Raw genomic sequence first — 16,601 nt, 5'->3', positions numbered from 1 at the left:
CTGGACCATATTGAGACACTTTCTACTCTAAATTCTTACCATCTAAAACAAGACAGAAAACGGATGGCACAGAAGACTACACAGCTGGTCAGTGATAGAGCCAGGAAAAGAACCCAGGTCACATGAGTCCCAATCCAGCACCCTATGCACTACTAGACTACACTGTGGTTGGACCTTCCTCTCTCACCAAGTCTGTGTTAATAAATTTTAAAGGCCAAAAGGCCTCAATCATCTAGTCTGACCTCTTGCACTACACAGATCATTATACTTCACCCAGCTATCTACCACTGTAATTTGTGCTTGGCTAAAAAAAATTTTTCAGAAATGTGCCCAAGTCTTGATTTGAAAACCTCTAAAACAGAGGTAGGCAAACTACGGCCCGGGGGCCACATCCGGTCCTCCAGACATTTTAATCCAGCCCTGGAGCTATCCAGGAAGCAGGGTTTGGGGCTTGCCCTGTTCCAGCACTCCAGCCGGGGAGCACAGTCAGGGTCTTGCCCCACTCTGCATGGCTCCTGGAAGCAGCGGCATGTCCCCACTCCGGTTCCGACATGTAGGGGCAGCCAGGGGGCTCCACACGCTGCCCCCATCCCAATCGCCACCACCACAGCTTCCATTGACTGGGAACCGCAGCCAATGGGATCTGCAGGGGTGGTGCCTGCACACAGAGTAGCGCGCAGAACTGCCTGGCCGCGCCTCCACATAGGAGCCAGAGGAGGCACATGCCACTGTTTCTGGGAGCTGCTTCAGGTAAGCGCTGCCCAGAGCTTGCCCCCCTGACTCCCTCCCATGCCCCCAACCCTCTGCCCCAGCCCGGATTCCCTTCCCGCCCTCCGAACCCCTCGGTCCCAGCCCAGAGAACCCTCCTGCACCTCCCAATTCCTCAACTCCAGCCCCACTCCAGAGCCCGCATCCCCAGCTGGAGCTCTCACACCCTTCTGCACCCCAACCCCCAATTTCATGAGCATTCATGGCCCACCATACAATTTCCATACCCAGATGTGGTCCTCGGGCCAAAAAGTTTGTCCACCCCTACTCTAAAAGATGGAGAATCCCCCACTTCCCTTGCCAGTTTGTTCCACTGCTTATTCATTCTCACTGTTAAAAATGGGTGCCTAATTTCTAATTTGAAAGTGTCTGGCTTCAGTTTCCAGCCATTAGTTCTTGTGATGCCCTTTTCCACTACATTAAAGAGCCCTCTTACTACCTGGTATTTTCTCCCCATGAAGGTACTTGGACACTAGTCAGTTCACCTCTCAATCTTCCTTTTGTTAAACTAAAGATTGAGCTCTAAAAGTCTCTCACTATAAGGCATTTTCTCTAGTCCTGGAATCATTTTTATGGCCCTTTTCTGCGCCATCTGCAATTTTTCAAAAATCCTTCTTAAAACGTGGGCACCAGAACTGTAAGCAATATTCCAGTATCGGTCTCACCAATGCTGTTACATTGATGATCATCTCCACTCCATTCTTTACACCAGTATTGACTACTTTTCACTGCTCTCCCTTTGGGAAGTCCACCTTGCCAACCCTCAATCCTTTATGGATTCACTCCTGTATCAGTTTTCAGAGAAGCAGCCATGTTAGTCTGTATCTGCAAAAAGAATAGGAATACTTGTGGCACCTTAGAGACTAAACAAATTTATCAGAGCATAAGCTTTCAGGAGCTACAGCTCACTTCATCGGATGCATAGAATGGAACATATAGTAAGATATGTGTGTGTGTATATATACACACACACACACATATATACACACACACACACAGAAGTTGGAAGTTACCATACAAACTGTGAGAGGCTAATTAGTTAAGATGAGCTATTATCAGCAGGAGAGGAAAACAAAAACAAAAACACTTGTAGTGATAATCAAGATGGCCCATTTAGACAGTTGACAAGAAGGTGTGAGGATACTTAAAGAAATAGATTCAATGTGTGTAATGATCCAGCCACTCCCAGGCTCTATACAAACCCAGGTTAATGGTATCTAGTTTGCATATTAATTCAAGCTCAGCAGTTTGTCCTTGGAGTCTGTTTTTGAAGCTTTTCTGTTGCAAAATTGCCATCCCTTAAATCTTTTACTGAGTGGCCACAGAGGTTGAAGTGTTCTCCTACTGGTTTTTGAATGTTATGATTCCTTGAATATTATGTTGTGCCCATTTATTCTTTTGTGTAGAGACTGTCCGGTTTGGCCAACGTACATGGCAGAGGGGCATTGCTGGCACATGATGGCATATCTCACATTGGTAGATGTGCAGGTGAACGAGCCCCTGATGGCGTGGCTAATGTGATTAGGTCCTATGATGGTGTCACTTGAATAAATATGTGGACAGAGTTGGCATCGGGCTTTGTTGCAAGGATAGGTTCCTGGGTCAGTGTTTTTGTTGTGTGGTTGCTGGTGAGTATTTGCTTCTGGTTGGGGGGCTGTCTGTAAACGAGGACTGGTCTGTCTCCCAAGATCTGTGAGAGTGAGGCATCATTTTTTAGGATAGGTTTTAAATCTCTGATGATGCACTGGAGAGGTTTTAGTTGGGGTCTGAAGGTGACAGCTAGTGGTGTTCTGTTATTTTCTTTGTTGGGCCTGTCCTGTAATAGGTGACTTCTGGGTACTCTTCTGGCTCTGTCAAATCTGTTTTTTCACTTCAGCAGGTGGGTACTGTAGTTTTAAGAATGCTTGATAGAGATCTTGTATGTGTTTGTCTCTGTCTGAGGGATTGGAACAAATGCTGTTGTATCTTAGACCTTGGCTGTAGACAATGGATCGTGTGGCGTGTCCTTGATGGAAGCTGGAGGCATGTAGGTAAGTATAGCGGTCAGTCTCTATGCAAAAGAATAAATGGACACAAATCTGACATCAGGAATCATAACATTCAAAAACTGGTAGGAGAACACTTCAACCTCTACGGCCACACAGTAAAAGATTTAAGGTTGGCAATTTTGCAACAGAAAAGCTTCAAAGACAGACTCCAAGGACAAACTGCTGAGCTTGAATTAATATGCAAACTAGATAGCATTAACCTGGGTTTGAACAGAAATTGGGAGGGGCTGGATCATTACACATATTGAATCTATTTCCCTAAAGTTAAGTATCCTCACGCTTTCTTGTCAACTGTCTAAATGGGCCATCTTGATTATCACAACAGAAGTCTGTTTGTTTTTTTTTCTCTCCTGCTGATAATAGCTCATCTCAACTAATTAGCCTCTCACAGTTTGTATGGTAACTTCCAACGTGTGTGTGGGGGGGGGGGGTGTGGGTGTGGGTGTGTGTGTGACTTTACACTCACCAGTTTTGAAATGGTGATCGGCCATAATGACAGGTTTCATAGTAGCCGTGTTAGTCTGTATTCGCAAAAAGAAAAGGAGTACTAGTGGCACCTTAGAGACTAACCAATTTATTTGATCGTAAGTTTTCGTGAGCTACAGTTCACTTCATCATTAATCAGCCATAATGTTTCACACTTTTAAAAAAACGGAATTAAATGCTTTTTGCAGCATTTTCCACAAAAGTTGCATCACTGTGCTCATGTATGGGAACCAGGAAAATAAGCCAGAAAATCTAATTTCGTTGTCCAAACTAAATGAAGTACAAATAGTAAACAAAAAGCATTAAAGTTTAAAAGTTACTTAAATGGTTTAATATGGATTAATTTAAGTAACAAAAATATTTTACTAAGTATGATTTTTGCCTAATAGTGTTTCTTTAAAGAGTCTCATATAAAGTTGGTGTCAGTAGCATAGTATTGAAGTGCTTGCCTGTCACCTCTGGGGCCTGAGTTCGATTCCCGCCTGGCACAGCAGTATGAATATGTTGTGATGATCTCAACCTATCTCCTGATGGGTAGATTTCCATACCATGCACTTTCCAGAAAACCACCTACAAGAAAATCACGTCTCAATGACTGGAAGAATAGAACAGTTGCTATGTTCTACCACTGTACTAAGTGTATTTCAATGGGTACATGCTGCCTTTATTCTACAAATATATGTTCTAACAGAATGCCAGTACCATAGCCCTCAGTTTTTTGTTTACACTTTACTGGAAAGATATGCCTAACTACAGTTAAGATTAAAATCAATTAATTATTCAACTGATTCTCTTTAAAGTATCAGATGATTGCTGAAACATACCTTTCATACAACATTTGACTTCAAATATCACCTACATTGCAACATAGAACAAAAACTAACAAAAGAGAGGGCATTGTCAACACCTATAAATAACTATTCCTCAAGAAATTCTCTAGCACTTGGTCTTTAAAAAAAATGAGGAATAAGCCTTGTGGAATAAACGTCTTAAAATCTCAAAGGCTTTCTCTTGAAGCGTTTCTCTGTATCAATCAGTCCTGAGGTATAACTGTGTGTTTTCTTGGAAATATTGAAATAAATGTTTTGTAAATTGGTTCCCTTTAGAAGTTTACCTGTCATAATTCCTAGATTACTGTAACTATTTAACTTCACTCTGTTTTACCAACACATAAAGAAAAAATTCTGCAGCAAATCTGAAGAGTTTGTCACAGACTTGTTTAGATTTCTGTTATGTTGGATCATATTAAAGAAGTTCTGTATTAAAATCACAAATGAGTTTGATTCCCCATAGTTTAAATTCCAGAGTATTACTAATTAAGAGGTCTCCTGGTTTTTGGCCTCTTGTTTTTACGGTTTCTCTCCCTCCGTGTGAAACTTGCAAGCTGCTAATTGTGTTAGGATATCCTAAGACAGAGTCTGTTCTCAAAGTATTGCTTTGAAACAACAAATACACACACATACAGACTCAAAGCGATACTTTGTAACAACTACTCACACAGAGAGAGACTCAAAGCAATATTCTGTAACAGAAACAGCACACAGACTCCCTGCCCTTTTGTTGTATTTATCTCACTTTGTTAACAATTGTGATTAAAATAGAGATAGAGGATGTATGTGGATTGATGCTTGGTGTGGATAATAAATGAATGATCAGGGAGGTGCCAGCCTAAGAATCCAGCGTCCATCAGCCAAAGAAGGCGTCAAGTGGAAACAACCAGAGGTCCCCTAGAGGGCAGACTGGAATCCACCCAACAGCCTCAAGGATGGGAGAACCACAAAACAAGATAACATCTGGCAGCACGGAGCCGTCAGGAATGTGCCATCTGCTGATTCAGCAGCAGCATGATGAAGCAATTCCCACAGACCGGCATAGGAGTAAATGCCTATAAAAATGGACTCTAGAAAGCGAGAACTTTGGGGTCTGATTCTGCAAACCAACTTCCAGGAGCATCAGATGAGCATCTGACAAGGCCCTGCTCCCTCCTCCTGTCCAGACCACCTAGCTAGCAGCTTGGCATAAGCAACTTTAAGGATGGTAACTATGATAACCTTGCAGAACCTGTGTGTGTGTATGAATGAATGTGTGAATAAATATGAAACTGAATGGAATGTTATAGCTATAACTGCTTACTATGATTCTTTCTGTATTCACAATAAATGTGGTATTTTGCCTTATTCCCTTTAATAAGGTCCTGCTGGTTTTTATTTTATTGGTATAACATTTCCATATGTGTCTGGATTTCCACATATCTGTTTGTCTAGATTTACATACAGAAGGCCATAACTGCACCAAAATAAATTACCATACTATTTCAATCAGAAAGTCAGCTAAAATCTACAGCAAACAAGTCAATTCCTTAAATTAAGAAGAACTATTTTTCCATTGCTGCATTCTCAAGCTATCTAGTCAGTGATGGGTGAGCCACAGGGAAACCTATTTATTCTTCCATTTAAATAAAAATGTTTTTGCAAAACGATAGCTAAGGCTGGAGGCGATGTTTGGCAAACAAAGATGTGCGCTTGGGATCAGAGATCATCTGCAGTGCCCATCTGACCACACATTTGCACCTCCCCCCTCTAGAGCCGTGAACAGGACTATATAAGCATCCAACCGCCCCCCAGTTCTCTCTCTGTTGCAGAGCTTATGTTTCAGTTCCAAAGCAGAAGGGAGGAGGGTGGGTAGTGGAGCACCCAGAGGGGGACAAATCTCGAAGAACCTCAATTACTGCACCGGGTAAGTAACCTTATCTTCTTCGAATGATATCCCAATGGGTGCTCCCCTCTAGGTGACTAGACAGCAGTGCCCCTCACTGGAAGGCTGGGGCTTTGGAGCAGCATTTACTGCAGATGATAGGACAGTATGTCTTAGGACAGTATCTGCTGCATGTTGTGAGTAATAGCGTAGTCACGGGCAAAGCTGTCTGCTGATGCTTTTGTGGCCATTTTGCAAATGTCAGCAGCAGGGATGTTACTGAGAAAAGCATTGAAAGTGGAGAGCGAGCAGGTGGAATGTGCTCTAATTCCAGTAGGAGGTTGTCAACTGTGTAACTGGCAGGACAGATGTATACACTATGAGATCCACTTGGAAAGGCATTGCTTTAGAGATGGCTGCACCCTTGGATCTTTTGGCCGTTGAAGGGAATAAACGTGGCAATTTTTGGAAAGGTTTACTTCTGTCCAGGTAGAAAGCTAACACACGTCTGACGTCCAGGGTGTGCAGTGCTGCCTCCTGTTGGTTGCCATGATGCTTCGGAAAGAAGCAAGGAAAGGTGGACAGGTTGACTGATATGGAAAGAGGATGGTACCTTGAGTAAAAATTTAGTACGTGGATGTAGCATAACTTTGTCTTTCTGAAGAAGTGTGTACAGAGAATATGCTGTAAGGGCACCAATTTGGCCAACCTGTTGGGCAGACATGATAGCAACAAGAAATGCCATTTTCATCTATAAGTGAACGTAGGAGCATGTTGCCATTGGTTTGAATGGAGGTCTAGTAAGAGAGCGTAGGATGAGGCCAGGGTCCCAGGTCAGGGTTGGATCCTGTATGTGAGAGTAAATATTTTGGAAGTCCTTCAGGAAATGTTTCATGAGTGGGTGTTTGACAACGGAGTGGGCATCTATGTGGCAATGGAAAGTTGTGATGGCTGCCAAATGCACACGAATGGAGCTGGTGGATAATCCTGATTGTTTAAGGTGTAAAATATAATCCAGGATAAGTGGTAGTGGAGAGCTTATTGCGTCGACCTGATGGGAGGTGCACCAGCATTGAAATCTAATCCATTGGTGGAGGTACAGTGCGTCTAGTCATGTTGCAACTGCTATTCAAGAGTATCTGTCTATCTGCTTCCAAACAGGTTATTTCCAAATCCCAGAACCATGGAGGAGCCATGTTTCAGGTGGAGAAGTTATGGATTAGGGTGGAGGATGCAACCTGCATCCTGTGAAAGGACTCACGGAGTTGATGGAGAGAGCTCGGTTGGCATGCCATCATGCGAAGGAGGTAAGTATACCAGATCTGTCATGGCCATGTTGGAGTTATAAGGATGACACAGGCTTGGTCCCCCTGCATCTTGTGGAGTACTCAAAACAGAAGGGTGAAAGGAGGGAAGGCATAGAGCAGTAGCGCATCCCATGAGAGGAGGCATGCATCTCCCAGATATCTATGTCCCAGTCCTGCTCTCGAGCAAAATCGAGAATTTTGCAGTGTGGCAAAAAGATCTATAGTGGGGAATCCTCAGCAGCTGAAGATGAGCTGACAGATTCATGTATCCAGTTCCCACTCGTGCTTGTGGGATAATCTCTTGCTCAATGAGTCCGCAGCAGTGTTCTGGTTTCCAGGGAGGTATGTGGCCAAGGTCGTGATGTCGTGTTGGATACACCAGTTCCATAATTTCAGTGCCGCCAAGCATGAAGAGTAGGACCAACTCTGATGGTGCAATGTGTAATAAGTGGGAAGAAAAGTCGGCAGGCATTCCGATCGCTCATAGCTCTAGGAGGTTGATGGGTAGGGTGTATTCGGTCAAGGACCATCTGCCCTGCACTGTATGAGTGTGAAGGTGCACTTCCCCAACTGATTAAGGAGGCATCAGTTATTAGAATCATGATCAGCATGGGTTGAAGGAAAGGAACCCTGACACAAATGTCCTTGGGCTGTGTCCACCAGGGTAGTGAGTCCTTGGCATGGATAAGAATTTGTGCAGGCTGTGTCTGTGAGGTATGTATACTGTGCATAGCCATGCCTGAAGATATCACATGTGTAACCATGTGTACTTTACCATGAACGTGGCCGCTGCCATATGGCTGAGTAGCTGGAGATATGTCCTGGCAGAGATTTGGGGGCAGGCTCGTACCATATATACAATGGTCGAAAATCTGTGAGCTGGAAGAAAGGTTCTGGCTTCTATGGCATCTAACTGTGCCCTGATGAACTCTAGGGATTGTACCACCACTAAAATAGATTTCTCCAAGTTCACACAAAGGCTGAGATTCGTGAAAAGGTCCACTGTCAAATGGATGGAATGAAGAGCGTCTGTTGCAAATGGAGACTTGAGGAGATGGTCGTCTAAGTGTGGAAAGATGAGGACATCCTGTGTGCGGAGGTAGGCAGCAACTACTGCAAGGATCTTGGAAAATACACAATGGGCCGTTGACAGTCCGAAAGGCTGTACTTTGTACTGATTATGGTCAGTGCTCATGCTGAACTGAAGAAAACATCTGTGGGCAGATGTATTGTGATATGGAAACATGCATCTTGGATGCATCAATGGCCGAGAACCAGTCTCCCTGTTCCAATGCTGGAATAATGGTAGACAGAATAACCATGTTGAAGCGTTGCAGTTTGATTAATTTGTTTAGGTTTTGAAGGTCCAAGATTGGTCAGCACTCACCCAATTTCTTCTGGATCAGAAAATAATGGGACTAGAAACCCTCTATATTAGGAAGGGACCAGTTCTATGACTCCCTGTTGCAGAAGATCTATTTCTTCTCATAGAATGGGGTAGTGAGATGGGTTCCTGAAAAGGGACAGGTAGGAATAGTGGCAGGGCAGGATAGATAGGAAAGGGGTGAAGTATCCTTCCCTGATGACCTCTAGAACCCACCAGTCTGAGGTATTTAGCCTCCATGATGGAAAGAAAGGAGCCAATCAGTTGCCAAACTGGTGAGATGTCAAGATGGTTGGTGTGACTGGAACAGGAGAAGGTATCTTGACCACACCTTCAAAATTGTTGTTTGGCTAGAGGTGCGTGATAAGTAGCTCCTTGAGGAGTTGCCTGTCTGCATTTGGTAGGGGGCTTTTGTCACCAGCGTTGAATGTCATAGTGCCACTGGCCGCGATCGTGGGGGAAGTTGGTATTTCTGCAGGTGTCTCTTTGGAACGGATGTGTAAATGCTGAGAGAGCGGAGAGTAGCTCAGGAGTCTTTAAGGGAGTATAGTGAATCACTCTTATGCTCCATGAACAATTTGGGATCCTCAAAGGGTAGGTCCCTCCACACTAGTTTGTACCTCCTTAGAAAGACCAGAGAGGTGCAGCCAGGACAGCAGCCTCATGACTACTGCAGTCGCGATGGAATGGGCAGAAGTATCCACAGAGTCTAGAGAGACTTTAAGGCTGTACGGGCCAAAAGGTGTCCCTCAGATATAAGCGCTTGGAATTGTTCTTTCTTGGCATCAGGAAGGTCTTGGCAGAGATCCTCTACCTTAGAGTAGTTGAGGAAGTTGTACTTGGCCATAAGAGCCTCGTAATTAGAGATGCAGAATTAGAGAATGGCAGATGAATAAGCCTTGCATCCAAATAAATCTAATAGTTTCCGGCCTCTGTCCTGATGGGTGGATTGAGGTTGATATAGGCATCCTTTTTCTTGCACCACATTAACTACTAAAGAATTTGTAGTGGGATGAGAGAAGAAATTCCATATCTTTTGCGGGAACATAATATTTTTTTGTCTGCCCGTTTTCAGGTGGGAGGGATAGATGCTGGGGTCTGCCAAAACACTTTAGCAGGGGGCTTGTTAATAGGTAGGGCTATTCTGGATGAGGAAGATGTGTGCAGGATATCAAGTAATTTATGTTGCTCATCTTTCACTTTCTCCAAAAGAATCCGGATGAAGTTTGAAGTCGTCAGCAGCAGCAGAAGGTGAAGTTATGATAAGGTTATCAGGGGAAGAGGAGAAATAGTGTTGGTGGAGTTTCCTCTTCCTGTTCTTCATCCTCATCTGTTACTGGGGGAGGCTCAGTCTCTGGTGGTCAAGAAACTGATGGAGAAAGCAAAGGTGTAGGTCTCCAGCTTTGCTCCATGAGAGTCTTCCCGAACTGTGCCCTATACATGGCCCAGGGGTCCCAGTATGGCCAATGTGGAGGGAGTGGAATGTGGGATTGCATCCATGGTGGTCCATACCTGGGTTCTGGTCCAGGTATGGACTGTGAATAGTGAGGACATGCAGAGGAAGTTGTTTGCGCCTGTCTTGAGTAAGAGGGCATGATGGAGCACTCCTCTTCTCCTCATCGCTGGGAAAGGGAGGTGCCATCTTCAAAGAAGAAAGGGAAGAATGTCAAGTGTCCGGAGAGGCAGGTGGAAGTGGGGAGAAGTTGTGTCTGAGCAATGGTGACTCAGGCATGTCAGATACAAGTAGGCCTTTAGGGTATCTGAATTCCTGGGGAGGAGGAAGGTGCATGACTCAGTGCCCAAGGAGAGAGAGATTCTTCTGAGCAGCCAACAGGTGGAGCTGAAGTCTTGCTCAGTGCAAAGGACTTTCTTGATGCAGAGGACTTGCTCAATGCCAATGGCTTTGTGGGTGCTGAGGTCCTGGTTAGTGCCGAAAGAGACGTCAGTGCCAGCAGTTTTGTCATTGCCATAGCTCCCAAATTGGTCTCTCTTGGTCTCCAGAGCCAAGAGACGGTGCCAAGGGCTGCAAGTCTGCCCAATTAGGCTCTTTAGACCATTGTTTCATTCCAGTACCGGAGATATTCGGACAGGCCCTGTAGCTATGTCCCCTGTCTATGGATGAGGTCAAAAGGCTTCCTGGTCCGGAAGGGCAGGAAATGAGGAAACAAAAACCTAAACTGTGAAGTAACAATTAAGGCAAAGCGAAAACAAAACACTTTTTTTTTTTTTTTAAGATAGAGGAAAGAAGAAGAAAGTACTAAACTACATTAAAGCTAACAGGTAAGGCACTATCAAAGGAGGCAAAGGGAGAAGCAGGCTGTACTGTGGATTCTGTCCCAGACCAAAGGTGGTAGAGAAGCAACTGGGGGGTGGTCAGACTGCACAGTGCTGTATATACGTCCCCCTCACAGCAAGAAGGGATAGGTGCACGTGTGTTCCAATGCGCACTACTGATGAAGATCTCCAATCCCAGGCACAGGGTGTGCTGCCGCACCTACAATGGAGCACCCATAAGGACATCACTCAAAAAAGAACCATCGATAACCACTTTCTGAGTATGGTTTTCCAACCAATTGTGCACCTACCTTATAGTAAATTCATCTAGGCTACATACTTCCCTAGTTTGAGAAGGTCATGTGAGCTAGTACAAAAAGCCCTACACTAAAATATATCACATTTTCTACTTCCCCCTATCCACAAGGCTTGTTACCTAACAAAGAAGGATATTATATTGGTTTGATATTTTTTCTTGACAAATCGGTTGCTAAACAAACCGATTGCTTGATTACTTGCTCCATATCTTTCCACATGCTGAAGTTAAGCTGACTGGCCTATAATACCCTGGATTGTCCTTGTTCCCCTTTTTATAGATAGATATTTAAAATGAATATACATACAAGTAAGTAGCTACTAGAAAAAAAACCAGACAAGTGCAAACAAGAGTCTCAAGTCCCACTACAGTTAAATCAACAAAATATATATTATATATAGAGACCCTGAAAGCATGCAGAAGCTTGCTTAAAAATTCAAACAAGTAAATGCTACAGAAACAAGCCAAAAGCAAGACAATTCTTACATATTATATGGAAATGTAAGTCAGAATTTATATGGCACTAGAAAAATTCTCCCATTAAACCCAAAGCATTTTTTATGACAGAAAATGTCTCCTCACTACATGATGTAATCAACAGGAAACACAAAAACAACAAGACAATAGTTGGGAAAAAATGAGACAGCATAAATGGAAACCGCACTACCAACGTTTAGAGACCATTACCTAACCGAGTAACCTTGCATCCAAAAACAGGATCTCTCATTCAAGTTATATGATAGTATGGAAACATTTGAAGCAACATGGTCCCTTGCACTGGAACACACCAGTAACGCCATCAAAATGCAATCTGCCAATCTTAAACAAAATCCAATATGAAATATAATATCTCAAGACAATACGACTGTTTCCCAATCTGTCCATAGATTTTTTTTTATCCCTACAGTTATATCTGAAAAGAAACATTGTTTTAAATATGAATTAAGTAATTTTTCAAAAAGAGAAGAGTGTAAGCAGAGATTTGATGGAGAGGGATGGCTGAAGGGAGCCAGTTGAGGATCCCTGAACCTTTCCTTCTTGGCTCCACTGCAAGTTAAAGACGCACAAGGGCCATGCCCACTCCCCTCCCAAACATTTCCTCTACTTATATGTGGAAAGAGGGCAGGTGGTTGTATGCCCCAAAGTGGCCTCGCAGATCAGACAACCCACCTCAGTGCAGAACTTTAAGCATATGGGTACGTTTTTGCAGAATTAGGGGTTAAGTCTCTGGCTCCATATTTCTGATCAAAGAAGCCATCTCTTTACCTGAAGATTTCTATTAGTACAGAAGGTTTCTTTTTCATAGCCCCATTAAATCAAAAGATGCATTATTTATATAACTGGCTACATCATATTCAGAGATTCTCCTTTACTACACTTCTGATCAAGGATATCTGTAGCCTGTCCAATTAGGAATAACCTGTCTTGAATAAACTTCATCTTCCCATCAAAGAACTACTGAACCTCTTAGACAGTAATGAGCAAACTTTGTGTATGTACTTGATCACTAATTAATCTGAAAGTCTAGATTATTCAGATTTGTGTACAAACAACAATTCTCTAGGAAATTTGTTTCTCTCTCAGAAAGATGGTTTTGCATACATACAGATAATTTTACACTCAAAGACAGGGAGACTACCCTTCATAAGGGCGAACAGAACTCCTTACACTGTAAGGAAGTACCACTTTCCCACATTGTTATTTTAACATCATACTTTGCTCATTTAGAGGTAGTAGCAAAAGCAGGGCATTTCAGAGTAAGGGACACTACTTACTACCACCATGTAGATAGATTGAAAGGGCTATTTAGGATTAAGTCAAGGGAAGAAAAAGGGGCTCAAATTTTAGGGTTATGAGAGTCAGGTGGTTAGATCTTGAAGGTTTTTTCTGCAAACTATATCAGAGGTGTTTAGAAGCGTTCATTCTGAGACTCCTAAAATTGTTTTCAAGATTCTCTTTCCTTTCTTCCAACCCTAGAAATGGGGGAATCCCATAGACACAGCACGCTTCTTTCAAATCAATGCAATTTAAGCCACAAAATAACCAGAAAACTCCTCACAGAAAAAAAACAACAATTTTAAAGTGCAGACAGCTCTGATTAACTAAACTACCTGGCATGCATCCAATGAAGAGCTAATGTAGCTCACAAAAGCTTATGCTCAAATAAATTTGTTAGTCTCTAAGGTGCCACAAGTCCTCCTTTTCTTTAAACTACCTGGAATACTTGTGTCAGGGCTAATTCCCCACTCTGGCACTTCGAGTGCAGAAGCTGGGGGCCAGCAAGGATTCTAAAAATTAATACTGGCCACTCCAGGCTTGTATTTAACTCCCAAGGTTACAGCTTCTCTTTGGCTTTGGAAGGGTAGATGCTGCCACCACCCAAGCACAGAACCCCTTTGAGAGCCCAGGAAGGCTTGGGAATTCCTTTCTGTGGGGTACCCCCAAGTCCTTTCACCTCATCTTCAGGGAAGAGATGAGAAAGAGGGGAAAAAAAAGAAATCAGCTTTCCCATTGGCTCTTTTGGCCAGGTGCCCACTCACTTCCTTTTACCTATGCATAGCAGTGAGACTTTTTAACCCTTTCCAGGCAGAGCCATTAGAGAACAGCTACCAAGAAGGATTTTATAGCTACTGGATGGCTGCATGTCCATAAAAGGGAGCTATGCATTCCCCTCCCCTCCCCATTTATCACAACTTGCGCCTTGTGTGACTTTACATATATCATGCTGGAGTCAAAAACACTTGTGTCTCAGTACATCTGTGGAATAGGTCTTCAAAAATTGTTGCAATTGTTCTGATTCAGACTGGGACCTCTGCAACCAGCCTATAGTTATCCCTTCCCCTGGTTTCATTCATAGGGTCATCTGTAAAATGACCGTGGTCTGTGAGGATATTTCTTCATTTTTTAAACATTCCATTTTATTTTAATAATGTATTGTTCAGAAATATTAAAAAGGAAGGTTAACAACTCAGGTTATATTCCAGGTAGCGGATAATTTGGTTAATCGGAGCTATCTCCACTTGTAAAATTGAGACAAGTTTTCTTGCTATGAGCACCATCTCTTGTATTTATAAAATCTGATCTCAGGGAGGAACAGTCAACAGATTCTAAAGCTGAACTCACTACCATCAGGAAAATGAGGTTTCACATAAGAAACATAAGCTCAGAGATACTGAATACCTCAAAAGTAGCTTTCCACTGGCTTTGTCAGACCGCATTAATATTCCAGGACACCAGGGCTCTTAATTTTGGGATAGGAAGGATCAAAGAGTAAAGCACCACATGATGAGGCAAAGAGGCTTCAAAGAGATTAATCTACCTTTGTTTAATTCATGATAACCCACCATTTTTCTGCCAAATGAAACAAGATGATCTCAAAACAAGTAACTTTTGAACAGAGGCATGCAGAGGGGTCAATATGGGCCAATCAGCACACCACAAAACAGTTTAAGCATTGGCAAGACGGATTTCAAGAAAAAAAGGCAATTTGAGCCCCACCCTCAAAACACCCAGTTCCCTGGGCACAGCGTCTATCCGCATGATCTCACTATCCCAAAAGAGATGTATCTGCAGTCACCACAGTTTGGAGCTGAAGGCATTTAGAAATCCATTCCTTAGCTGACAGTTACCATCAGACTACCACTACAACCAAGAGGCCCAGAGATCATCCATCACCCAAATGCAATATTCCCTGCATTGCTTATTCTACTGGGATGTCAGTGTCCACTTAGGTATTCTCAAGTAGATATGAAACAGAGGTATTATGATGAGATCCAACACTGGCAGAATGGTCCAAGCTGCTACCTGCTGGCTCTCCCATGTGCTGTCTGCTGTCCCCGCCCCCAGCTTCATTTCTACAAGTGCAGAGCTGCCCAGCTGAAGGAGGCTGCATCTCAGCTCTGCTGACTCTGCAACTGAACGCCACTTCCTGGGTCCTAGTGCCAGTCGTGCTCCCCTTGTGTGTGCTGAGAGCCCTCCTGTTTTCTGTGTAACAGTGAGTGCCCATGGTGGGGCAGGAAGAGGGGTGGAATAGGGCAGGGGAAGGGGAATGTGGAAGTGAAGAGCGGGGATGGGGCAGTGGGATGAAATGGGGAAGAAAAGGAGATTGGCGAATTGCGGTGGGAAGCGGGAGCCAGGTATGCGGCATCCCCTTGGCAGCACCTGGGGCTCCCCTGTTAAGTAGGGCCATTGAACTATCACCCTGACAAGCCCTACCCCACTAAACCTGGACCCCTCTGATGAGCCCCCCACACCCAGACCCCCCCTGCTGAGACCCAACCACCTTCACTCACCTGGATCCCCTGTGAAGTCCCATTGCCCCTGCACATGGAACCCCACAACGAGCCCTTGTGCATCCAGATCTCCTACTGAGTCACCCGCACCCAGACTGCCCCACACAGAAACCTGTCACCCTACACCTGGATCCCCCCATTCTAAGCCCCTCCACACTTGGATCCTGCCGGGCTGAGCCAGCCCACCCACACCTGGTGCACCTGGCGCAGAGGGCAGGGCCCCAGGATGTTTCTGGAGCTGTGTCACGGTCGGGTGCAGCCTCACTGCAGAGGCCCTGTACCGGGGGAGGTGGGAGATTACCCTGACGCTCCCACCCTCAGGGTAATCTCCCACCTCAATGCAGCCAGTGACCTGTGCTTCCCTCTGCCATGCTAGAGCCACATTTATTTACTAACAAAATGTGCAGATTTGGCAGCATTTTAAAATATTGTGCACATAATTTTTATTTTTTGGCACAGAATTTCCTTAGGAGTAATACTCTCAACCAGAAAACTCTTTACATTAGGCTGAAGGCATGACTATAAAAGACAAAAGGGAGACAACACATTTCTGTCCCCCATTCCTTGGGAATCCTGTTTTGGACCAGTTGGTAAAATATGTTTGGAAGGTACTTGCCTCAAATGTGGTTGAGAAGAGAAACGCACTGTCCTGTATAACAAATGAGACTATTTACCTCTGTCTGTGCACTTGATAAATGAACTATGACTCTCGAGTGGCTGTCCCAGTTTACTCCAAGGAATATTATCTTTTTTCTTCAGGACAATCTCCACTTTTCCCACTTTTTCAGCAATGTGTACTTAAAAAAAAAAAAAGAAAAAGAATTCTGGTGAAATTTTGAAGAAAGTTATTTTATTTAGTTTCATTGTCCTTAAGTTCAGCAAGGGCTAGTATCTAATAATCTCTCAAAAAAAAATACAAAATTACTCTGCTACACTAAAATGTCAAATGAAATGTACTTCCAGACTTCCTTGACATGTTTCAGTGTATTATTAAAAACAATAGCTTAGTATGCATGACTAATAAAGCATCTA

General features: G+C 43.7%; 1 protein-coding gene across 5 annotated transcripts in view; it reads right to left on the bottom strand.

Moving 5' to 3' along the window:
• The window catches only part of CYB5R4 (cytochrome b5 reductase 4), an 82,686-nt gene that overhangs the window by 34,387 nt on the left and 31,698 nt on the right, over nucleotides 1-16,601 (bottom strand). For 4 of the 5 annotated variants that reach the window (XR_012157984.1, XM_073336568.1, XM_073336569.1 and 1 more), the window contains one exon: nucleotides 16,244-16,366. The exons of the other annotated variant lie outside the window; for it this stretch is intronic. Coding sequence is in view for 3 of the 4 variants with exons in the window: in XM_073336568.1 (XP_073192669.1) it covers nucleotides 16,244-16,366 (123 nt within the window). In the remaining variant the exon portion in view is untranslated. The remainder of the gene's footprint in view (nucleotides 1-16,243; nucleotides 16,367-16,601) is intronic. 5 annotated transcript variants of the gene reach the window in all.

This window comes from Lepidochelys kempii, chromosome 3, assembly GCF_965140265.1.
Source record: "Lepidochelys kempii isolate rLepKem1 chromosome 3, rLepKem1.hap2, whole genome shotgun sequence".
In the NCBI taxonomy this organism is placed as follows: domain Eukaryota; kingdom Metazoa; phylum Chordata; order Testudines; family Cheloniidae; genus Lepidochelys; species Lepidochelys kempii.
The sequence above is the reverse complement of the archived record's forward strand: the minus strand, read 5'-3'. Positions and strand labels throughout refer to the sequence as shown.